Here is a 25,650-nt window from a genome sequence, read left to right on the forward strand (position 1 = left end):
AGAGACACTCACTGTAAATCCTTGTTTTTCCTTTAGGAAGAGAACCCCAAGGATCTTTCAAATACTCATTATTCGATGCTAGTTGCTGTACATTTGTCTTCTTCTTTTTTTTTTTTTTTTGCTCTATATTTTTAATGCTTAAAAAATTGCATACTTCTCAAAAACTCATTTGTATGAATTCCAGGATATGAATTGTCTCATAGTGATTTCGGATTGGTGATCATTCCCTGTAAAACAGTGACCCTGGTCTTAAACACAAAACCTGTACAATTCAAATAGAAACAAACAAAGTAGAGGAAAATCTTACGGCTATGATACAGGATTGCCTCTGAAATGAAGATGGTGAGAGCCCAGAGGCTGGAGGCTGGGGACTGGGGGCTGGAAGCCAGGGACTAGAGAGTGGGGTCTGGGGGTTAGAGGTGGGGGGGGGGGGAGGGGGGGAGTGGGTGCTGGAGGCTAGGGGCTGGGTCTAGAGGCCGAGCCTCAGAGAATGGAAGCTTCAAGCTAGAGGTTGGAGGCTGGAGGCAACAAAGATATGAGTCTCCAGCAGACCAGAGCTGAGGAAGGCAGGCCTGTGAGTCCCCAGATCCCAGTGGTTGAAGAGACTCTTTCAGTCAGAATACAGCTTCTGCTTGCCTACTAAGTAGATGCTCAAATTTTCAAATGTCAAAACAAAAACAAGCTCATTAAACACCTCTTCATACATTTTTTTTTCTGTCAGCTTGTGTGCGTGCGTGAGTGTGTGCATGCATGTGTGCCTGTGTGGGTGCGTGTGTGTCACTGTGCATGGATAAAGGTTAGAGGTCAACACTCTCTCTCCCTCAGGGGCAGGATTCTTGATTAGGTTCATTTCCTCTGCCAGATAAAGAATTCAAAGGCTGTGTCACAGGCAGCCGAGGAGATGTCTCAGACCACGTAGACGGCAGCGGACAGATTCAGCAGCTGAGGAAAGGTGTTTAATAAAGACAGGGTGGCTGAGAGGCCCACAGCTTCCGAGGCGTAAACATCTGACTAGGACCTTGTCTGGCCAGTCCTTAGGCAGGTCGACCCTACTGGCTGGAGAAAAAGCCTGCTAGGCCTTCTTTTTAAGCGCCAGGCTTTTGTCTCAGGTCAGAAGGGCAAGGAAGAAGCCAGCCATCTTGGAAGTTGGCCATCCTTTTTACCTATATTAGGCATGGCTCCTCTCCCGATCGATCTGCCTATCAGGCATCTAACTCCTAGTCTGCGGTGGTTTGAATGAGGATGGCCCCATAGGCCCAGATGTTTGAATGCTTGGTCCCAGTTAATGGAAATGTTTGGGCAGAATTAGGAGGTACATCTCTGGGGTGGGCTTTGAGGGTTCAAAAACCCAAGCCAGGTCCAGCGTCACCTCTTTCTGCCTCCTGTTGTCTGGTCAGGGTAGAAGTTCTCAGCTACTGCTCTGGCACCATGATGACCGTGGACTAACTTTCTGAAACGTAAGGAAGGCCCCAGTTAAATACCTTCTTCTATAAGTTGCCTTGGTCATGGTGTTTCATCTCAGCAATAGTAACCCTACCTAAGACATTTCTGTCAGAGCCCAGGGCTCGAACTCGAATTGTCAAGCTTTCCAGCAAGCGCCTTTAACCACTGACTCACTCGCCGGGCCACATTTTACCTTTGAGGTAGTGAGTTTGTAGTGAGTTTAAAAAGAATTTTAATGGCACTGGTGAAATGTTTCCTTGGGCCTTGTCTTCATGCCGGGACTTACTTGTTGGCTAGAATCCATGTGCCCGTCTCTGCTGATAAGGCAGGAGAAGCCCAGAGAAGTGACATGAAGTGTCAGGACCCAGAACCAAGCAGCCCGCAGCCTGCTCTGGGTCTCAAAGGGGAGGAGTTCAAGGATGAAGGGCAAACACTCCCAAGATCAGAAAGGAAGGTTTTCCTGGGGGGAGCTGGGGCCCAGGACCTAGGTAAGTGTAGACAGCGGTGCCCAACTATCTGTTGTGAAGGAAGCAGGCCAGCACATCCTACTTGGTTAAGCCATAAAGAGGATATTAGGTATGGACCTCTGTGCATGGAGGACTCGTGAGCTCACATGCAGTGTTAGACCCTGAGCTGGGGCCCTGCTCAGACAGGCTTGTGCCTCTGTACATCTTGGGAGTGGTGGTTTCCTAGGGCAAGAAGTGGCTTAGCCAGAGACCTTGGTAAACTGGCTCCACAGAGGCTCAGCCTTCTTGCCTGCTCCTGGCTCAGAAGGATAGGCATGCACTTAGAATGCAGGCAGAACTCTGAAAAAAGAGACAAGGAACCTAAAACCAGCAATGGCTGAGCCCAGTCCGAGGAGCTGAGTGCTCAGGCTTCTTCCTCAGTGGACCCAAGCCCTCTTATTAAAGAAGAAGAGAATTCCCAGTCTCAGAGCAGATATTCTGAGATGATTTCAATGGTGGCCAGCCTCTCCCTGGGCTGTTCTCAGCTGCCTGAATATTTCTCCGCTGCAGACAATACTCCCCGGTCCTCGCTTGCTCTCAGTCTCATCCTCTGGGTGTCCCCCCCCCCCAAACTCCCCTCCAGCTCTGTGATACTCCCTCACTAGAATAGGCCTTTTTTTTTTTTAAACTTCAGTTTTTACATGAGGAAAAGTGAGGCACTGTGCAGCCAAACAAGACTTCCGGCTTGGTAGTCTGTGAGCTCACACATGCAAAATAAGGATAGCAAATTTTAATTGTATTTTTTCTGGTTGACACTTGAGGTCTCATCATGTGGTCCACACCAGCATCAAGAAGTGGAGGAAGGGCAGGGTTGATGCCATGCAGAAGGAAGGAAGAAAGGCTGTGCAGTTGGGGTGTCCAGGACTGGGAGGAGATGAATTAACATGAGAGCCAGTGAGTGCTGGAAGAGGGAAGTGATAAAAAAAGAAAGAAAGAAAGAAAGAAAGAAAGAAAGAAAGAAAGAAAGAAAGAAAGAAAGAAAGAGAGAGAGAGAGAGAGAGAAAGGAAGGAAGGAAGGAAGGGAGAGAGAGAGAGAGAGAGAGAGAGAGAGAGAAAGAAAGAAAGAAAGAAAGAAAGAAAGAAAGAAAGAAAGAAAGAAAGAAAGAAAGGAAGGAAGAGAGAAAGAAAGAAAGAGAGAGAAAGAAAAGTGTTTTAGTTTCGCGATTGCCGTGTGATAAAATACCTCCACAAAAGCAGCTTTAGAAAACAGGGACTCCATTTCAGCTCACAGTTCCAGGTGACATCCCATCACAGTGGGGAATTCCCCAGGCAGAAGCCTAAGTCAGTCATCAGCTGAGAGCAGAGAACTCAGGCATGGTTAGGTGTTTTCTCTACTCTTACACTCTGGGGTCTGAACCCAGGGAATGGTGCTGACCACTTTCAGGGTAGGCCTTTCACCATTTATTAAGATAATCAAGGACCCCCCCCCCCCACACACACACACCAACAAACCGATCTGATCTGGGAACTCCCCTTCCAGGTGATTCTAGACTGTGCCAGTAGGAAAATTAAAATTGGCCATCCAGCATGGTTCTTGCTGTAGCCATACCTAGAAGAGCCTGTGTTGACTGTGTAAAGTGGGTGAGGCACCTGGCTAATGTCCCACACAGGCCTGGGGTCAGGGCCGGAAATGGGTCCAGGCTCTGAAGAGGGTACTCACGGCCTCTTCCCTACTTCCTCATGTAATGCCAAAGCAGGCGTTGCTACGGAAAGAAGGGGAAAGGAGAAATGTGTGTCTCATCCTGAAGATGGCGTCTCTCACCTTAGAAACAGACAACTTCATTTTCATAGCAGGGGCAAACAGAGATGGCCTTTGGGCATTTCTGACAATGCTAGACTGCTCATTTGGGCATTGGATTCGAAGCAAAGACTTCCTTAGCTACACAGTTTCCTCAAAACATCATGGTGTTCTTGTACTCTTTCATTCTGGGCGCAAGATGTTATGGTTTAAGGTGAGAACACTGGATCTCAGCAGGAGTTAAGGAGAGAAAATGGAGGGGGAAGACGTTCTGCAGCCCAGCGGTCCACGATGCTCAGGGCTAGGATGCCTCTTCCTGCTTTGCCCCCTACAGCCTCAGCTTCCCCTTCCCTCTGCTGCACTGTCAGCCCTGCCCCAGGCCACTCACTGTCTCCTGCATTTTTCTGTAACTGCATCATGTCAAGGGGAAAACGTGCTGGTGGAAGCAGGTCCAATAGATTCTGAGCCACAGTCATCTGCTGCTAATTGATTGAACCACCTCTGAACTGTGTCTCGCTGATGGCCTCACAATACCCATGAAGGGTAGTGGGAGATGTCAGTCATTGATCTGCTCACAGCTCCCCCTAGAGGGGACCAGAACCAGAAGGAGAATGGAGGTGGCCAGATGTTGGGGATGTTCACTAGGAATAGTTGCTGATTAGCTGGGCTTTTTGGATTACAGATTTTACTACCTGCAAAAATATATTTTATATTTATATTTTATTAAATATGTCCACTCTACCTAATACACCCAATATAAAATATACCTATTATATTCATTCTATCTAGTAAGAGATATCTAAAAACACAGCCAATAATAATCCAACCATGAAACGCTACTCAGCAACCAAGAGGAACGGTACTCGTCACCACGGATGGAACAGAGATGCTATGATGAGTGAGAGAAGGCGGACTCCAGAGGCAGCACGCTCCCTGATTCCAGGGACGAAATGTTCTGAGAAAGGCAGAACTATCACACAGGAAACAGACCATGATTTGTGATCTTTCGGAAGGCAGGTTCACTGAAGGGCACAGGAGAAGATGGGGCGGGCAGAGGACCCCGATCTTGCCTGTGGTGGTTATGTGACCATGGACATGCTGTCAGCCCTCAGGCGCTGACTGCAACTCAGAAGTGGATTTTGCTCCATGTAACAATGCCTCACAGATAGGACCAAAATATTAGGAGTCTATTAGCAAAGGCTGAAGGACACATGGAGAAGTGTTTAAGTGTGCAAGCATCCAAGGCTGAATGACACAGAGAAGTGTTTAAGTGTGCAAGCATCCAAGGCTGAATAACACAGAGAAGTGTTTAAGTGTGCAAGTGTCCACAGCTTTGAAGGAATTAAAAACAAGTTTTGTCTGCATATAAAGAAATACTGCATGCCCAGGTTATCCCACCACAGCTCCAAATAGCCACATTATGGACTCAACCTAATCAACAGATAAAAGGATAAATAAAAAGGGTGTATGTGGAATATTATTTAGCCACAAAGAAAAACAAGATTCTGTCATATACTACAAAATGCAGAGGGCTAGAGGTCATTAAGTAAAATAAGCCAGACCCAGAAAAACAGCTACTGTGTGTCCTCTCACATCTGTGAATGCTACAAAAGTCTACCAGGAAGTAGAGTATTGATTACTTGAGACTGGGAAGGGGGCGGGCTTTGATCAGTATACACTGCATGCACATATGGACTATCATACCAAGCCATATTAATATGCACAATTAATATCTGTTAATGGGAAAAATTAAATATAATAAAATTTGGGCCTATGAGACGGCTCAGCAAGTAAAAGCACTTGCTGCTAAGCCTCAAGACTTGAGCTTGATCCCCCAGATTCACACAGTGGAAGAAGAGAACTTCCATAAGTTGTTTTTTAACCTCTACATTGTCATCATGGTATGCTCCCTGACCCACAAAATAAATAAATGGAATTAAAAAGTAAAATCAGTTAATGAGTAGATTGTTATGAATGTATATGGATACATCAAGTATAGTAAAATGTTAGTGCAGAGCCATTAATAATGACATGTTGGAAAACATTTTAAAAGGCTTCTAATTATCTCTTTTCCTAGCTATACCATTCAGAAAGTTGACCCCAGGCCCAAGGGGTTGCTCTCATAGCTTGATAACTTCAAAAGAACATCACATCCTTTTTCTCCTTCTTTGAGTTCATCACTGTGGAGGACCGAGAGCTCTCCGGGCGGGCACTTTGCTGACTTGCACACATGCACAGATGCCCTCTCTGTGGCACTGTGTTAGTCTGAGTCTTGGTGTTTTTTCACTTGCTTGAAAATTTAAGACTTGGACTGACAGGACAATAAATCTCTAGCAAGCTCAGGGCAACCTGGGCAGCAGCAACTCAAGAGTTGTCCACACTCAGGTTGGCTGCTGGCAATCGGGTGCATTAGTCACTTTTCTCTGCGCTCTGGTTCGACACTTTACACACAGCAGCTCTGGGAGGAAGGCTTTATTTTGGCTAACACACTGAAGGGTTACAGTCCATCGCGGCAAGCAGGTCCCCTGACCTCTGCTGAATGTGCTTTCTTTTCTCATCCTGTTTGCTATTTATTCTCTTGCTGCCTCGTCCCTCCCCTCTCTTTCCCTCCACACCCTCCTCCATTTGGTCTGGCCTTGGCTGGAGACAGCTAAAATATCTGTGCAGATCAATGTTCACACAAAGAGCCCTGTCTCACCAGCAGGTCCCTTGAATTATTCAAAGTGTCTTCCCTCTCTCTCGAGTTTCCCATTGTTTTTGTTTGCTTGGTTTGTTTTTGTTTTCCTTGGCAGTTGAAGCTGACACTGGACACGAGGCAACTGCAGGAGTCGCTCTTCAATCGCGCAGGTGGGGTGGGGGAGCTTGTCCACGAGCGATTATCCTGGAAGGTGATGATGGGACAGTAGGGAGTCCGAACGAGCATAAGTTCTTACACCAGTGTGAATCCCTGGGACCCAGAACAACAAACTCAGAGTCTACATCAGGCAGAGCTGTTGGCAAACTAGATACAGAACTAGGCAGAGAGGGAGATCTGGAGGCCCAGCTGTCTACTCTACAGTTCCCACAAAGGCTGTTGATGAACAATTGAGCAGGTGTTTGGACTGGAACACAGGAAACTAAAGGTTCTGTGGCTCTGAGATCTCTAGCGCCCAACCAAGAAATACGCCAGCCACATACAACTCTAAGTCAGAACCCAGCAAGACATGAGAGCAGCCGGGCGGGGAGTCAGCCATGCCACGGGGAGTCAGCCATGCCGCTCCTGCCGTGCTCTGGGATTTCTGAGACTCGGCTTCCTTGTTGAAAAGCTAAATCCACAGCCATAGCTGTCCCCATGTCCCATGAAGTCCTCTAGGGAGGAGCCAGGGGAAACTTGAGTGGGACTGAAGCACGGTGTCCGCCCACCAGTCTTGCCAAGGGGCAGGTCAGAGGACAGAGAGCCAAGAGTCAGTCGGGTTGCTCTGTAAGCTGATGCTGTGTCGCCCAGCAAGCGGGACCATCTGGCAGAGCAGTGGACCTGGGTTCAGAGGCTGCCAGGAGAGCCACTGGCTCAAGGCAATGCCTCTGCCCAGGCCACTTTATCTCCCGGAGGCCTGCTCGGCACTGAAGACAGTAGGAAGTACTGGAGATTCCATGGCTTCCTCCTATGTTCTGTGTTGGGTGGGAATAGGAAAGTGTGTTCTTACCTTCCTCTACAGAGCAGGCAGCCACAGACAGGACAGCCCTGTCACACCCGCACACCAACCACAGTACAGAGGATGGTCTACGGAACTCAGACCTCCACCCGGTGAGGTCCCCTTCTCACCCAGCCACACGAAGAACACTGCCACCTTGGCTGAGGGGTGGGCGGGTGATGGATGGCTCAGTGTGTAAAGTACTTGCCACCCAAGTCTAAGTGCCTGTGTTTGGATCTCTAGCGCCCACATAAAGTCAGGCACAGCAGGGTACACCTGTAATCTCCATTCTGGGGTGAAGGGAAAGAGAAGTTTATCCCTGGGGTTGACCAGCCTGCTGGTCTAGCTGAAATGGCCAGGTTCATGGAGAGACCTCATCTCAAATATTAAGGTGGAGAGCAATGTAGGAAGACACTCAGCATCAGCCTCTGGCCTCCACATGTGCATGCATGGGTGAACATACACCCCCTGAACCCACACATGCATGTACATACATACACATGGGGAAGAAAAAATCCTCCCCACTAAAGAAAACTACCACCATGCTGAGGCGGGAGAATGGCCAGTGAGTGAAGCAAAGCAAGTCGGTTGAGCCACAGTAATTGTCACTGAGGCGGTCACATTCCTCATCGCAGCGCAGAGCAGTTTTGTCACTGTTGTCTTTTGGAGGAACACATGGCACTTGGTCCCCTTCGTTTGACGAGGTCCACAGAGGCCACCACCCCGTGGTCTGCTCCATCCAAATTCTGCCTTTGTAGGGAGGGAAGGCAGCCTTCTCTGTGGGCTCCAGAGCTTGCTTGCATTCATGTGCATGAGAAACTAGCACTCTCGGGTGATGGCTGACACTCATTCCCTTTCCCAGAACAGGTGGCCTGTCCTGAGAGGCCAAGAGTGCCTTTTCCATGGCGTGGTGTCCATGATGCCTTCAGCCTGGTACTGTGCATTCATCTGATGCTGGGGGAGGGTGCAAAGCTTTGGAAGGAAGGGTGCCACATCTGGCATGACATTCCCCTGATGGCAGCCCCCCCCCCACTGCCCTAAGTCCACTGTCACCAGTCTTAGGCTCCCTCTACTCAATAGCCCTATGCCTGACATGGTGTTGACACTTGACATACCTCATGTCTTCTAAGTCCCACAAAATACAGTGAGGTTGACATCATTACAATAACAGTTTTACAGTTCAGGCCGAACACTGCATTGCAGAGAAGGATCTGAAGCCAGATCTTGTTTTCAAACTGAAGAGATAAGCTTGCTTTCTCTTAACCTCTCCCGAGCGGCAGATTGAAGAAGAACATGGCTGCAGAGTACCCAAGCTTCATTGCTCAGCTCTCATACTCAAGCCCTGCCCAACATCACTGTCATCATTTACAAAGTCTAGGCACAAGCTGGACAGGGTGGCACTCACCTGTAACCCCAGCACTCAGGAGGCTGAGGCAAAATGCTCACAGAGAGTTTGAGGACAGCCTATGCTATATAATGAGTTCCAGGCCAGCCTGGGCTATGGATAGAGACCTTGACTTCAGAAAAAGTGCACGTGTACCCTTGATATTGCTCTGTAGACTTCTCTTCCCCTGGGAGGTCAGAGTTCAGTGGCTCAGTCTGGGTCACAGGGCACAGATGAGCCCGCTCTCCAATATCTGCCCAGAGTCCCATGTTTGGGTCTGTGAAGTAGCTCAGGCTTCCCCCCCCCTCAAATGGCCTCTTTTTTAAAGGCAAATATCCAAAGGAGGGTGATATGCTATGATTGTGTGTGTGTGTGTGTGTGTGTGTGTGTGTGTGTACAAGCGCGTGCGTGCGCATGCATGTGTGTCACAGCACACTTGTGGAGGTCAGGAAACAAGTTGCAGGAGTTAGTTTTCTACTCCCATGGCTCCCTGACACTAGACTTGTGCTGTCTGTCTGGCCTGGTGCCCAGGGCCTTTACCTCCTGAGCCGTCTCACCCAGGAGCCACTGATCTTGTTATTCTTTTGTTTTCATTTGCAGAGCTGGGGTAGAACCCACTAAGCTCCAGTGAGTCATATCCCCACCCTGAACACAGTTCTCATTCGACCCAAACTTCAGCCTAAGGCTGGGCCAGCAGTGGGGCTGGGAGGTGGGGAACGCACCAGACATTGGTCAGCAATGTTGGGGTGAACTTGGCAGTTGTTGTCTATGCAGCTTCGCGACTGCCGTCCAGGATCCCTTTATGTGTTTCAGAAAATGGAGCCAACTAACTATGGCAGAACGACACTAAAGGGTTTGGATCCTCTCCTGGTGAGTTTTGGTCAACTTGATGCAAGCTAGAGTTATCTGGGATCCTCAACTGAGAAATGCCTCCAGGAGATTGCCTGTTGGGAAGTCTGTGAGCCGTTTTTCTTGATTGATGTGGGAGGGTCCAGCCTACTCTGGGCAGTACCACTTCTGGTCAGGTAATCCTAGGTTTTATAAGAAAACAAGCTGAGCAAGCCACCAGGAGCAAGCCAGTAAGCCAAGGTCCTTCATGGCTCGATACTCAATTCCAGGTTCCTGCCTTGAGTTTCAGCCTTGGCTTCCATCAGTGATGAACTGTGACCTGTAAGCCAAATAAACTCTTTGCTCCACAAGTTGCTTTGGCTTATAGTGTTCTGTCACAGTAATAGAATCCTAACTAAGACAGGTCTCTCTAAACTAAAGGCGTATTTTGCTTAGGGTTGTGGCCATGTGGCACACACTAAGAATAAGTTCCTACCAGGAAGATCTGAGTATTTACCTGGTATTAAATAATGTCAGGGGGACATGGTGAATTTTATTTGGTGGTGAAGTAGAAAAATGACATTATTTAGGCACTCTTACCAAAATATTTAGAATTGACATGTCATAATGTCTATAACTTATTTTAAAATGTTTCAGCTGGGACATAAATGAAGTAAATATGACAAATTATTAACATGTTGCATTTAAGTGACAGGCATATGGGACTCATGACACCCTTTATCAGCCTGTCTGTACACTTAAAATTTCTCTAAATAAATAAATAAATAAATAAATAAATAAAGCTTTTCAGTAGTTAAAAAAAAATCTAGGTTGTATGGTATGAATGACATTATTTTCCTGGTAAACAGAGTTCTCAGAAGGCCCTGGGATTCTTGTCTCCAGTGCACATGCCCTGTATCATTCCCTCACTTTGAGTATAGGCAAGATCTGTGAATGGATATGCTGATGTTTACCTCCCCAGTCAGATTATGATTTAAGGTAAAGATGAAGGGCTGAGGAGATATCATTGAGGTGCTTGGTCAGCTGGTTCTGAGCTAATCCAAAGGGATGTTGAGTATTGGAGTCTAACCTGCTCAATCAAGCCTGTCAAAGGAGAGATTAGCAGTAACAAATGACTCTAAGGGCCTTGAAGAGGCAAATGGGCAAGTAGTGGAAAGTGACCCAAGGAGTGGACAGGGAACCCTGGGAAGCCAGTGCCTAATGAGGCCTACAGGCCGGCTGCCACATGGAAATGAATTCGGCACCTAGATAAAAACCCAGATGAAATTCAGGCAACACATTGATCTCATGATTGGGAGACCAGTGAATTAGCAGATGCTTTAGCTAATTTATGCCCAGACTTTTCACTCATGGAAACTGAGCTAACTAATTAAGGCAATGAACTTTATGAAGCAACAAGACATAAGTACAGGTTTCAACTAACAAGCCATTACTAGTTTGTTAGACCAGTAGCCTCGGGTGCTTTGTTAGAAGGGATGTTAATGCTAACAATGCTCCTGGAGTGAGAGGGAGAGATGTGATTGATTAGCAATGTCTGCATGGACTTAGAAGTCACAGCATATGCATCTCTTAACTACAGTTCAAGATCCCTTATGTGTTTGAGAAAACTGGGGTCAACCAACTTTTTTTTTCCCATTGACCAAATAGGACTGAAAGTCTTGAGTCTTCAGTTGGACACTGTGCTGTGAGAAAAGCCTCACAGACAGAAGAGTGAGAAGTTATCAAGGCAGGTTTTAGCAGCTCCAAAATATCAGGGTAGTTTTGTAGACTGGTGTGGGCAATAATGAGCTCCCTCAGGGCTCTCCCCTTGATGTTCTCACCCCTTCTCCCTTCACGCCTTCAGTTCAGTTTCTCTAAATATGCACAGATCTTCTCTGAGTTGCTGAGTCCCCCAAACTGTGGCTCCATTCTCCACTTATTTTCAGGACTGGTAACACATCAAGATCTGTGACCATCCTGAAGGGATGTCAGAACTCTCGAAATGCTCATTCCTAAGAGTAAGTGTCTGTATATTTGCTTATATACAGTATAAGTATATGCCTACTGTGTACAAGTATACATACTAACATAAGTAATACCGTCGATAAGTAAACACATACTTATTTTGCTGGTAACTGCCTAACATTGAGCTTAGATGTAATGTCTACCTACATTTCATATTGAAACTGTGTGCAGATCATAGCACAACACCCAGAAATCAGCTTCACAATCCAAACATCATCTCTGAGGTGAAGCCGGCTTCCACAACTTTTAGGGATTAAGTTGACTTTGCACCCACACTGATGAAACCATGCAAGTCCAGGCTCCCCCTTTTCCTGGTGACACCTCCACACCCCAACAGAGGTATTGTTTCAAACCTGCGAGATTGGAGCTACTTCCCAATACACACAGAATGAAGCAAGACAAACAAACAAAAGAAAAAAAACATAGTTCAAACAGCTAGGGATATAGATAAATGGTAGAGCACTTGCCTAACATCCACAAGGTCCTGGGTCCACTTTCACACACACACACACACACACACACACACACACACACACACACACACACACACACGAACGCACGCACGCACACCTCCAGTGAAAGAAGCAGTTGATCACAGGGCTGAAGTCCCAGGAAAATCACTAATGGCTTCTGCAGCTATACGAACGAAAAATAAAAGTATTGCTGGGTGTAAAATATTTCCTTGTATGTAAATGCCGTTTAGATCCCAACTAAACTAGTGGGTCACGACTGTGCATTGGACATCATCCCAAACCACTCATTCATCTTGATTTTACGGTCTGCACCAAGGCCTTTTAACACACAAGGAGGACCCATCAACACGCTGTTAGGTACAAATGACAGGATGTGACAGGTCTCTAATGAGAACAACACCCCACAAATAAAACAGTTTGGTAACTGGTTGTAAACAGCCAGTCCATTTTGTACGAGACCATTAACGACATGTTTAAATGTAGAGAATTAAATGCCAACCTTGAAATTTGAAAGCTTTTGCTTAGAAATTAATTTCTTCACTTGTATTTGAAAAGTTGTAAACTATGACAAGGTCATAATGAGGGTGAATGGTGGGCACTCCTGTGTGGACACGTGGCGTCTGGCTTACAACGGTCTCTGTCACTCCCCGTTATCACTTCATACTAGGGCAAAGGTCAGCTCTAAGCTATCACAGTTTCATCAGTTTCTGTCGTGACAGAGCCAAGTAGGAAGCAAATGCCTCCTTTCCCCCACGAAAACAGACCCCTCTCTCTTCCTCACCCCCAGTCTCCAGTCCGTTGACTCTGTCACACTGTCCAACCATCTATTACTTGTTGACGATAATGGTCTTGGTGCATATTTGGATGGCTTTTACTTTCTCCGATTATTCCCACACCAACATTTCATTTTTGGTCGTAATTCCTGCCCACTCCAAAGGAACCTTCCTGTGAGTCTGATCACCAAAGAAACACGCGATGCAGCCCTTTAAAGAAACGGACTCATTGATCCTGGAATTTCACCCCCTTCCCAGTTCACTGTCTGCATTCGGACATCCCACTTTGTACTCGGCGTAACAAGCAGAAGATCAGTTCACACAACACCATGAACAACGAGTATTTTCCCATCTAGACGGAGGAGCAAAGAGCCCCCCCCCCCTCCCCGCTGGCCACTTGGCACAGGCTGTATCTGGTTACCTCTAACTGGGATGAGGCTGTGGGGAAGAAACAGGAAAGAGAGGCGGGGTGGGGCGTAGAAACTTCACCGAAGTAGGTGCAGCAAGCTCAAGGGAGGCAGGTGAGGAGGGGAAACACAGGGGGGCAAGTGTGAGGAGCAAGTAGGGGTGGGGACAAAAGTCGGGGGCCATTCCTCCGGGGACACTCACGGTGGAGCCGCCGCCTCCGGATCCTGTCCCTCCATGGCCTGTTTCTGATCCAGTGTAGTCTCGAAGGCAACACCATGGTCCCCAAACAGCGGCCTAAGACCTCATGACCGGTCCACCAAAGGTCTCTGCGGCAATTCCAGAAGTCAGGTCCAGAGGCATAAAGATCACAAAGAACTTTTTTAAAGCTACTCTCTCTTCTCTCCTCTGTCTGTCTGTCTGTCTGTTCTCTCTCTCTCTCTCTCTCTCTCTCTCTCTCTCTCTCTCTCTCTCTCTCTTCCTTTTACGTCTTAGGTTTCTGTTGGCTTCCTTTATCTCTAGCGTCCCTTCCCTTCCTCTAACTCCCGACCGGCCCCAAGGCGGCTGCTGGCCTGAGCAGCCTGGGGCCCAGCCTCTCTCAGCCTTCTGTACCATGTTTTATGCATGAACACGGTGGCGTGGTAATTTATTCTAGCAGCAGACCTCTGGGCTCCTCTGTCCCCTGTGCGTCACGGGAGCCAACAGTGGCTGGGGGAGGGCAGGTGTGTCTGCTGGCACGGGAATGACTTGAAATGGGAACCCTGCCTGCAGACTGCAACCACAGGCCGGCCTCGCTGCTGAGACCCTACCGCACCCCACATTCAACCACATCATTTATTCAGTAGGGGGCTCCTAGGACCTAGAAATAGTGCCTGGCACTCGGCAGGTGAGCAGTAAATAGTTGCTGAATAAATAGAATGATTATGTGAACTCAACTCAGCGATTTTCCTGCACCCACTTGACTCCTTTGAGTTACTCTTTCTTTTTAAATTTTATGTGTATGGTTGTCTGCCTTGTGACTGCAGAGGCCAAAGTGGGTGCTGGAGCCCCTGGGACTGGAGTTACATGGCTGTAAGCCGCCAGGCTGGTGTGGAGAACTGAACCTGGGTCCTGGGCGAGAGCAGTCAGTGCTCTCTTAACAGCTAAGCCACGCCTCCAGACCTCCTGCACAGTTCAGCTTGATATCCTGTCTTCAAAGCTGGGTGCCTGAACCTCCCCACTCATCTCTTCCCCCTGTTCTTGACTCATTTATCCATTCACACTGAAATTTGTTGTCGCGTCTGCTGTGGCTACTGGACTGGGCAATGAGTCTCGGGCCTCGCGTATGCTAGGGAAGTGCTCTCACTGAGCTACCTCTCCAGCCTTCCGCTTGTGTGTGTATGTGTGTGTGTGTGCGCGCGCGCGCGCGCGCATGTGTGCAGTCTTACTTATCTCCCTTACCCCTTGCTTCTGCCTTCTGCCCATGAAACCTTCCCCCAAAACAAAACAAACAAACAAACAACCAAAACCCATCCACCCAACCAAACAAAAAAACAAAAAACAAAGGAGAATCTGGTCGTGGAAGCTGGAGTGTGGCCTGTTGAGTCACACGTTTACCCTTTAGTCCATTTCTTGAAGTGTTCATAGCTGTGAGTCACTGGTCTGGTTTGAGGCAGGGTCTCTCACTGGGACTTGTCACTTGCTGAGCAGGGTAGGCTGGCTGGCCAGCAAGGTACAAGAATCCTCCAATTTTCATCTCTCCAGTGCCCAGCTTTTATATGGGTGATGGGGCTCAAACTCAGAGTTTACCTACAGGAGTGTGAGCGAGGGTTACCCTCAGGAGTGTGAGTGAGGGTTACCCTCAGGAGTGTGAGTGAGGGTTACCCTCAGGAGTGTGAGTGAGGGGTTACCCTCAGGAGTGTGAGTGAGGGTTACCCTCAGGAGTGTGAGTGAGGGTTACCCTCAGGAGTGTGAGTGAGGGGTTACCCTCAGGAGTGTGAGTGAGAGTCACCCTCAGGAGTGTGAGTGAGGGGTTACCCTCAGGAGTGTGAGTGAGGGGTTACCCTCAGGAGTGTGAGTGAGGGGTTACCCTCAGGAGTGTGAGTGAGAGTTACCTAGAGGAGCATGGAGAACTCAGGAGAGGATGAGAAGTCCGTCCACCCAGTAGGCACTACACGCTCACTACCCAAGTCTCTTCTTCCCAGCTGTTGACTGCTGATTCCCTGTCTCTCGGGAAGGCAGTGATTTCCTGAGCCTTTCCCTTCTCTCCATACGAGAACAGGGCCAACCTTCTGAGGGCTTCCTGGGAGTGATATCAGATGCTCGAGCAACGATGATGGCCAGTCAGGAAGAAACGTAAAGAAACCTCAGAGGTACACAGTTCTGTAACAGGTGTCGCTCAGGCGCTGTGCCATGTTTTCTTTATCTTCAGGTGAGAGTAGTTATAGACCTTGGTGCTGTCAAGCTGAAATGGGATCACATGCCATTTTAGGGTGTAACTGATGTAGTCTCTGGCAGTCAGCTCTGACAGGTCTAGTGTAAACTCTCAGCGGCCAACTTAACAGCTGATTTAGTAGCCACAAAATGATAACATTCCTTTGCCTCAGTTTCTCTATCTGCAAAATGGTGATAAGAATGAGAGCGGTTACCCGAGGGCATGCCGGTGATTACACAAGTTCAAATGCCACCAAGGATGAGGAGCTGTGTTCAGCACAGGGACTTGCTGCCTCTTGTCAGCGGCCATGATTTACGATTAACATAGACTAAATAGAGATGATGGGGCCTGGGGAGATGGCCCAGTGGTTAAGAGCACTTGCTTCTTTCACGGAGGGCTGCAGTTTGGTTCCCACCACCCGTGTGGGGCAGCTTACAATGGACTGTAACTCCAGCTTCAGGAGATGAGGTGCCCTCTTCTGACCTCTATGGACATCTGGACACGGCTCCCCCACCCCCATGTACTAAATCTTTATTAAATAAGAGTCTAGTGTGTTCATTTCTCTTTGCCTCCATAAAAAGTCGCTGTAGTTTTGTGGCTTGAAGCATTGTAAGTTTACCACCTTACACTTCCAGATGTCCAACTCTGAACTGATCCCGTGATGCCATCTGAATACACCAGGGAAGGACCTCTTTCCATCTTCTAGAGGCAGCTGGTAAAGCTTGACTCTATTCCCAGGATGTCTTTGTAAGCAGGAGCCGCCACCACTCTGAACCTTGACACAAACTGTAGCAGCATGCCTAGACAGGACCCTCAGCCCTGGACCCTCACCACATGCCTATGCTCCAGGTTCCATCTTTAGAAACACAAGGTATGTCAGAGGTCAACATTAGCTCACAATCCATCAAAGGTGAGGTCTTCTTGACTATAACAGCAAAATTCCCTAGGATGGCAAATTCAGCCCAAAGAAACAGTGCTCAGGATGCATAGGAATGGATGTAGTTGGAAGTCTCCACTCACATTGAAATGACTAAGGTAATGGCGATATCATGTCATGATATAGATATGATAGAATGAAAGGGTAGATTATTGAATCTACTTTTAAAGAACAACTACTTGTTTAAAATGTTTTACATTGCTATGGATTTTAGTTTATTGATACAAATTTAAAGTTAATTTTGTTATACTTTATGTATATTTCTACTCTTGTTTAAGGTATTATGTTTGTGCAGCTCATTTAAAATTGTAATGCATAATTAAGAAATACAGATTAAAAATTAGTCATCTATGATGATCAAACATAGTCATGTTAGTTTTCTAGGTATACATAAATATATTTCAATTAGGTAGGTAATCTTCAAATACTTCAAAGATTTACAGAATATGGTATTTAAAATGTTTTAAAAATTTAGACTTTTCTGGACAAAGAGACACGTCTACTCCTGGCAGCATTAATTACTTGAAGGAGGATGATGGGCATTGAATAAACTCATTATAGAGTTTGCTTTCTTTCTGGCAAAAGTTAGCCACTGGGCAAAAAAGTGCCCTTGTGTCAACTGATTGACAGTATGTTGTATAAACTGGACATGCAGGACCCACAGGAAGGTGACCACTGAACTTTGCAAGCCAAGATGGTCCTTTAGGTTCCTGCTTCACAGAAGAAACTGCCAGACATTCTACAGGACACAGAGAGAAGCAACTGAGAGACTCTAGGCCTGTGGACTGAAGATGGATTCTCCAATGTTGCAGAAGAACTTTGGGTAACTGTCCAGGTAGCCAGCTGTCTCTGCCATTCTAGATTTGGAAGTTGCTTACAATGCATTTCCTGTTTACTTAGGTAATATTATATCCTTCTGGGGTCTTTGATGTAGTTGAAGAGTAGATAGTTATAATTTCCCTTGGTTATAATAAAAGATAAATTAGATATGAAACTTTAGACTCACAAATATAGGCTAGATGATAGAATACAAATTGACTAGATATTATAACTTTAATTTTTCTTGATAACTGTTCTATTATATGTAATTTTACTATATTAAAGTTAAAACCTTCCTTTTTGATTAGACAGAAAAGGGGAAATGCTGTGTGATAATGCCCTTGTATACTGGTTTAATAAAACACTGATTGGCCAGTAGCCAGGCAGGAAGTATAGGTGGAGCAAGCAGACAAGGAGAATTCTGGGAAGAGGAAAGGCCGAGTAAAGAGTCGCCAGCCAGACACAGAGGAAGCAAGATGACAGGGCAGAACTGAGAAAAGGTACTAAGCCACATGCTAAATATAGATAAGAATTATGGGTTAATTTAAGTGTAAGTGCTAGTCAGTAATAAGCCTGAGCTAGTGGCCAAGCAGTTATAATTAATATACACTTCTGAGTAATTATTTTATAAGTGGGCCATGGGACTGTGGGAGCCTGGTGGGACCAGAGAAACCTTCTGACTACAATGTTGTAACTTTCTTTTGTGCCTGCCTGGTCACTTCTTAGCCATCCACCCCCAAATAGCCACATTTGCCTTGACAACATTTTTGAGACTGTCTGTGACCTTGACCATAGTCCAAGTATATCATGTAGTATGTGAGTAGTAGTATATCACACCAAGTATATCATAACAAATATATATATATATATATATATATATATATATATATATATATATATATATATATATATAAAACATTCTAAGTATGTCATGTAGTAACATGTAGTAGCTGAGCTTTACAAAGAAAGCAGATGTTACTAGGCCACCCCAAATCCCTCACTAACATAACCTACCCTCCTTAAACACTGATGTAATTGTGGATTTATCTTTTAAAATGCTGTACTCCTGAGGTCAGGAAACAAGAGACTCTTTGGAGGCACACACCCACTCTTGGTCTGGCCATTAATAAAAGGACTAGAAACTTGAATCAGTGTGGTTGTCAAAACTACCTTGAGTGGGTCATTTCTCTATCCCTTACAGTTACTCACTGCCCCAGCTTCCTGTCTGTCTGTCACTTGACGTAGGTTGACAACAGAAGAAAGACTCACAAGAAGCAAGACTGACAGACCAGGGACTGGTGGAAGACAGCACAGTCTAAACAGAGGACGTTGAAAGTTTTCTTTTCATTCTCTTTGGGGGGAATTATTATTTTAGTTTATTTAATTGTTTAGAGACAGAGCCTCATGTGGTCCAGGCTCTCCTCTAACTCCCTAAGTAACCAAGGTTGGCTTTGAACTCCTGATTCTTTTGCCTCCATCTCCCAAGTGATAGGATTGCTGGTGTGAGCCACCAGGTCAAGCTTCTTTTAGGAATTTAAATCAAATCTCACCAGTCTGTCTTTGTAATCACCTGAGGTCTGGGAGAGGGGGCATGAAGCCCAGGACTCTTCAGCCCTCCTGGGTTGTTTCTGGTCAGATCCACGGTGCTGCAGGCCAGGGCTTGGGTCCTGGGGCCCATTTTGTGAGTTTCTGAGATTTTTCTTCTCTCTGATGGTGTACACTCTCATAACCGCTTTAAGTAAATTGTCCTGTGGAGTGTTTCCTTCCCCAGGCATCAAGCATAGGGTGTCAAGTTTTTCTTTTGTGACAGCCCACGATGCCATTACATTTTCTTAAGTCATGGAATTCCATGGTGAAAATTTCAGAGACTCAGCTGGAATGACTGGCTAAGAACAATATGGGTGGAAAAAAGTATAACTGTCGGATTTTTCCTTTCTTTCCTCTCCAACTCATTTTCAGTAAATGGAGTCTGGAGGCTGGACTCTGGAGGAAGGATGTCAGTGTGTAGGCTTCTACTTGAAAACTGCCCTGGGGAGAAAGAGACCTTTAATTACTTGGTAAAGAAGGGAGACTGCTGGGTCAAGGTACATGTCAGACTTCTTAAAGAAAGTCACTGGAGAAAACTTGTTATTATTGTGAAGTAAAAGCTTATCACACACCATGGGGAAATGGCAGCTCTCCACCTGACTGACTTCTCTCCTTTCACCAACATGGGGAAGAAGCTGGATGTTCAGTGGATTCTTTGAAAGCAAGAAAGATGATCTGAAGCAGGTGTGGGTTGTTGGGTCAGCTACACACGTTTACTGAGACAGTCAGGTGTGCTTTATGTAGTTATGATTATTTGTTTCCTTTCTCCCACATGTTGTTAGACATTGCATGCTGATAAACAATGTGGAGATCACATAGCTATTACTTTACATGATAATTATGTGATGCGTGCATCCCAGAGGAGGTCAGTCATATGACTCCATAAACCCCCTCTTTCAATTTGGACATGGGACAATGGAGATCTGGCTCAGAGGTTGAGAGTACTTGCTACTCTTGCAGAGGACCCAGATTCAATTCCCAGCACCTACATCATGGCTCACAGTCTTCTGTAACTCCAGTTCCAGGAGATCCAATAGACACACAGGTGTGCACATAAGACATGCAGGCAAACCATTCATACACATAAAGTAAAATAAATAAATCTGAAAAGTAGGAGCCCATATATTGAACTATAATCTATACTAACTCTTCAAATTAAATGAATAAGCACCGCAGTAAACATTCTTGGTGCCCTGTATGTTCAAGACTACTTTGGTTTGGCAGTAGCATTCTGTTTTAAGGATGCATTGTGGATTTGACAAAGACAATGAATGAAGAGTGAAGAATGAGAGATTCAGACAGTTCTTCTATTCCTTAGACAACATCAAGTCTGCAGCAGGCTTTCCTTTTCTTTGAGGACACCAACCAGCTCCCAAATCATGACATGGAGACTTTTTAGTTATGAATACTTTGCCCTAACCCAGTGACCCCAGCATTTCATGTCTCAGTGAACAGCTCACCTTCTCAGGCCCTCAGCCTTGGTGGCCTCCCTGATCCCTGTACTCGGGACACACACCCAGACCAACACCAGATCCTGGTGATTTTACAACCTAGTTACTTCCCTGCTCTTCTGTCTGGCTGTCCCTACAGTCACAGACCTGACTCAAGTTGCCAACACCCACCACTGACACCTCCTTTACAGGCTCCTAATAGGTGTTTTCATGACCCAGTTTTGTCGCCTGAACCCATCTTTAGAGTCAGAGTGACTGAAAAATGCCGCTCTGAATGTGAAATGTCCCCCAGGCCCATGTGTCTGAACAGATAATGGAGCTATCTTGGGAGAGTTGTGGGACTTTGGGGATGTGGGGTCTCCAGAGGAAGTAGGGGCAGACACACACACACACACACACCCCAGAAGAAAGAGAGCTAATACAGCAGTGTGGGCTTGTTGGAAGAGAGAGAAAGGAGCTGTCCAGGAGATGAGGTGGAGGCGCAGCTCCCGAGGCAAAAAGAAAGCACTAGAATTCCAAGCTTCTACCTCAGACACTGGAGGCAGGTCATGCCCAAACACACGGAATGGCCATGGGAACAGCTGGCTGTGAGCGTGGCATTTTGGCCACTCCAGGTCTATCCTAGAGAGTGCTCTAACTTTCCCTATGAGACCTTAAGGAAGACTTTTATTTTCTTCTGGGATAAGGGCCAGATAGCTTTGAATCTTAGAATAATTTATTATGAAAATAAAGACCAGTGGGCATCGGTGTGTCACAGAGCGGTCAAGGCCAGGCCAGCTCTCCCTGCTGGCTCCATCAGCCCTGGGGCACAGCCCTGACTCACCAAGGGAAGTGACTCTCAAGCAGTGATGAGCTCAACTTTTGTGAGAAGCCCCAGCCAGAGACGTCTCAGGACATAGCGAAGAGTCCAGGGTGGTGGTTCCGACCTGCAGTTTCAGTACTTAAGTGGCTGAGGCAGAAGGATGGCTGTGAATTCCTGGCCAACCTGGGCTACCTAGTGAGTTAGGTCGTGCACTACAGAGCCGAGACCGTATCTCCAAGACACAAAAGAAGAAGGAAAAAATAGAAAAGATAGACTTCCTTCTAACTGTTGTAGAGTGCTAGGCTCTCCTCTGACCCTTGTGACCTGGGACTCTCAGCCCTGCCAGAAGTGCAGGAGGTGAAAGGTCCATGATTCAATGGGAGCTCCTCCTCTTTTTAGATGGCAGTGAATCACGGAATCGGAATGCCCCAGAACTGCACAGCCAGAGGACTCAGATGTCACCGATCCACAGCCACTTCACAGAAAAGTAGGCAGACGCTCAAAAGGATGGGTGTCAGTCACCACAGAACTAGCTAGTTCCTGAGGCAACCTCAGAGGCTGCATGGCTCATCACACAGGACTGTTTCTGTGTCAGGAGCCATTACTAATCAGTCCCCTCTGCTGTAACGTCAACGTGTTCTTCGGCGACGTTAGGCATTGCATTTTGTGTGTAAGCACACAGCATAGTCAGTGCTGTCTTGTTAAAACCGTGCAACAAACCCGGAGTCCCAAAGCTTCATTCTGTTCCCAGCGTGAGTCTGGCTGGGATGACGAATGTTCTTGCGCATTTTCAGAAAGAGGGGAAGTGAATTCAGGGAGATGAGGAAGGCAGGCGTGGAACTGCTCTCCCTGGTATCTGCCAAGTGTTCTGTACTCCTGGGAATCTGCCCAGCCTACTCCAGAAAGGTTGTTCAAGAAACTGGACAGTTTCTCTAGTGCCAGGATAATCCAATTCATTTTGAAAAATCATAGTGCAATCACTGAACGTACAGAGTCTGGTAATACATGGGTTAGTCCCCAAAAACTTCACATCCAGAGAAGGTAGACAGATGTAGAAGTCACTGGCCAGTGTCAGAGTTGAAGCAACGAATCCTTTGTGAGCAGAGCCATTGGAGAACTAGGCCCATGAGGAGGAGGGAAATTGAGGCAGGTTTGAGTTACACCTTCAAAAGTGGACACTGTCAGGGATGGAATGATGTCTCAGCAGTTAAGAGCACTGGCTGCTCTTTCAGAGGACCTGGTTCAATTTCCAGCACCCACATGGGGCTTCACAAGCACCTGTAAGTCCAGTTCCAGGGGTCTGACGCCCTCTTCTGGTCTCTGCAGGCATCAGACTCACACAAATCGCATTGATTCACACGCAGGCAAAACACACGTACCATAAAACAATACCATAAAAGTAAGTGTGTTTTTCCAAGATGGGCACTGTTTCAAGAGGTAGAAAGAGGCCCTTTAAACCGGAGACATGCATCAGCAAACGCTGTAGGGGATGAACATGTTGTAACTGGGCTCAGGGGTGGAAGGTGCGAGGGAACACAGCAACCTGTCTGTGGGAGCCACGGTGGCAGAAGAGCAAGGCAAAGTACCCATGCATATAAAAAAATAACATTTTAAAAAGCATTGGGGCTCATGGTTTGGGGGTTCAGTCCACCGTGGCAGGGAAGGCATGGTGGCAGGGGCATGAGGCAATGGTCACATCACATCTGTTGTGAATGGGCACAGAAAGGTGGCCACTCATATTCAGCTAGCTTTCTTCTCTTTTTACTCAGTCTGGGATCCCAGCCCATGAATCCTGACATTCACATCCAGGGTTGGTTTCCCTTCCATAGTCAAACATCGGGAAACATCTTCACAGACGTACCCAGAAGTGTGTCTCCTGGGTGATTCCACGTCTAGCTGGGTTGACAATGAAGATGAACTGTGACAAAGGGGATGGATGTTCATGAGAACAGCCACTGCCACTCGCTGTAGCCTTAAAGGAGTCAGCATGCTACAAGCCGGGGCTGAGGTCCTGGGAGCAGTTAAGTACCAACACACCAAGAGAGACCCGCCTCAGGGACCGCCTCGCACCAAGCAAACCTCAACAGACAGCAAGTGTCCTTGTGCGAATCCAAGAAAGAAAATATGATGATATCTAAAGAGGAAGAAGAAATATAAGAAAAACAAAACATTTGCACTAATGTGTTTTTAAAAATTAAATAAATGATAACATTTCAAAAGCACAAGTATTTATTAAGTATGTCAGACTCAGTATTACCCCCTGAATACCTGGAAACCCAAATTAAATTCTGCAAATTGCTCCACGAGCGTAGAATCTGAATGGAATGAACTCATTAGTGAGTAGTAACAGTTACCATAAAGTTACCATACCCAACCCAGGCTAGTTGTAGGATATGTTCCTAGTTTCAGTGCTAGAACTCTGATGTCCTGAGAAACCCCAAGTCTTGGGCAAAGCAGGGAGGCTGACCATTGGAGAGCAAGTTTTAACAGCCTCAAGTTTCTGCCAGTGTGAGGATTTATCTGGACATTTCTCCCACTGGAGCATTCTCTCTGCTGGACCAATCACAGCCCGATCCCAACTATTTCCTGGCCCTCCTTCCCGTATCTGCTGGGGCACATCGTCAGGAGACGTGAGGCACAGATGCAGGTGGGGTCATCCCGTGACATCCCTTCTTTTACAGTACCTTCTTGCTCTGCAATGGGAAAGCCTGAGAGCTTGCTGCAGCTAGAGCCGGATAAGTGCCTCCGTGTATGCCAGACTCCAACTGCAACTTATTGGCCGGGCTGGCCAGCGGCATGACCACAGGATGCGGAGCAGGACAGCATGGTTCTGCAGTTTGAAGATCAGAGAAGAGAGATGCTGCTTCTTTTACTTCTGGGCCCAGGGCAACAGCTCTACTAGCACGGCAGTTAGATAGTGTGTGTGATAATTTATTCCCATTGTCAACTCCATTGGACAAAGAAATACCTAGAACTTTAGTGAGACACACCTTTGAGTGTGTCTGTGAGGATGTTTCCAGGGATGATTAATTAACAGAGGTGTGCATATGCGTGATACCAACCCCCGGGCTGGGGTTCCAGGCTGAACTAAAATAGAGAAAGCAGAAAGCCAGTACACCACCAGCACTCCCCATCTTCCTGATTTCCCCAGATGTGAGCAAGAAGGCTCATACTCCAGCCATGATGCCTTCCCTGCCACAATGGGCTGTTCTCCTAAACCAGGAGCCAAAACCAACCCTTTCTCCTGTAAGTTGCTTCTTTGGGGACCTTTGTCATAGCAACAAGGAAAGTAACTAACAGTGTACCTCTAGAGCTCTAAATACTTCATGACATATCAGTCCATTTTTATTACAGTAACAGAATACCCCAGACTGCTAACTATGTAAATTAAAGAAGCTTAGTTTGAATCATGTTTTTTTTCCCCCCATGGGCAAGGGCCTGCATCTGGTGATGGTCTCCTTGTGCATAATCCCTAAGGCTGAGACAGTACAGGTTGTCACATGGTAGGAGACAGGGATGTTTCTATTATCTCTTTGCCTCTTATAATAAAGCCACCTGTATTCAATCCTAGATTCTCCGCCATGATGACTTTAATATCATCTCAGTCACTTCCCCAGTGCTTAGCCTCCAAACACCACAGTCAAGTTAAATTTCCACCCTCACAATACCTCACAAGGTATTTTCAACTCATGAGCTGCTGTGGAACCCATGCAAACCACATCCGAAATACAGCCTCAGAGCTGAGTTTTTCCCAGGCACTGCTCCCTGGTTTTTTGGCATAGCCAGAGGATCCTGTCATCTACAGTGACAGTCACGACAGGAGGTGAACAGGACGCAAGAGCTGGACAGTGCTTCCTGCAGCGTTTGCTGAGCTCAGATCTGAGACCTGGTTCCCAGGGAAAGACGGTTGTGAGTGTGTGCGATTGGAGAGAGAGAGGGAGAGGGAGGGAGAGAGAGGGAGAGAGAGAAGAAGGAGGGAGTGAGAGGGAGGGAGAGGGAGAAAGGGAGGGAGGGAGGGAGGGAGAGTGGGAGAGAGAGAGAGGGAGGGAGAGAGAGGGAGGGTGAGAGAGAAGGAGGGAGGGTGAGAGAGAAGGAGGGAGGGAGAGAGAGAAGGAGGGAGGGAGAGAGAGAGGGAGGGAGGGAAAGATGGAGGGAGAGAGAGAGGGAGAGAGCGAGGGAGAGAGGGAGGGAGGGAGAGGGAGATCGCAGTCACATTGTTCTGCTACTCATGGTTATGATTTTTGACAAAGATCTTTTTTACTTTTTGCGTTTTTATATAAAATCACTGTTATATATCTTTTGACAAAGTATCAATTTTATGAGTTTAACTCTGAAAATCAGACATTCTGAATATAGTTCTTCAACTTCAGTTTTAGAAATATAAGCTGTGATTTG

General features: G+C 46.7%; 1 protein-coding gene across 4 annotated transcripts in view; it reads right to left on the reverse strand.

Annotated features, from left to right (window-relative positions):
* The window catches only part of Ripor2 (RHO family interacting cell polarization regulator 2), a 213,814-nt gene extending 200,156 nt beyond the window's left edge, over positions 1–13,658 (reverse strand). Inside the window, exon 1 of one of the 4 annotated variants that reach the window (XM_037205867.1) lies at positions 13,451–13,656. In XM_037205867.1, coding sequence (XP_037061762.1) covers positions 13,451–13,526 — 76 coding nt within the window. In that variant the 5' untranslated portion in view covers positions 13,527–13,656. Of the gene's footprint in view, positions 1–13,450 lie in introns of all 4 variants that reach the window. The other 3 variants (XM_028880649.2, XM_037205869.1, XM_028880662.2) reach the window with 3 other exon arrangements.
* Positions 13,659–25,650: the final 11,992 nt, after the last annotated feature.

The sequence above is a fragment of the Peromyscus leucopus genome, chromosome 5, assembly GCF_004664715.2.
Source record: "Peromyscus leucopus breed LL Stock chromosome 5, UCI_PerLeu_2.1, whole genome shotgun sequence".
Lineage (NCBI taxonomy): Eukaryota > Metazoa > Chordata > Mammalia > Rodentia > Cricetidae > Peromyscus > Peromyscus leucopus.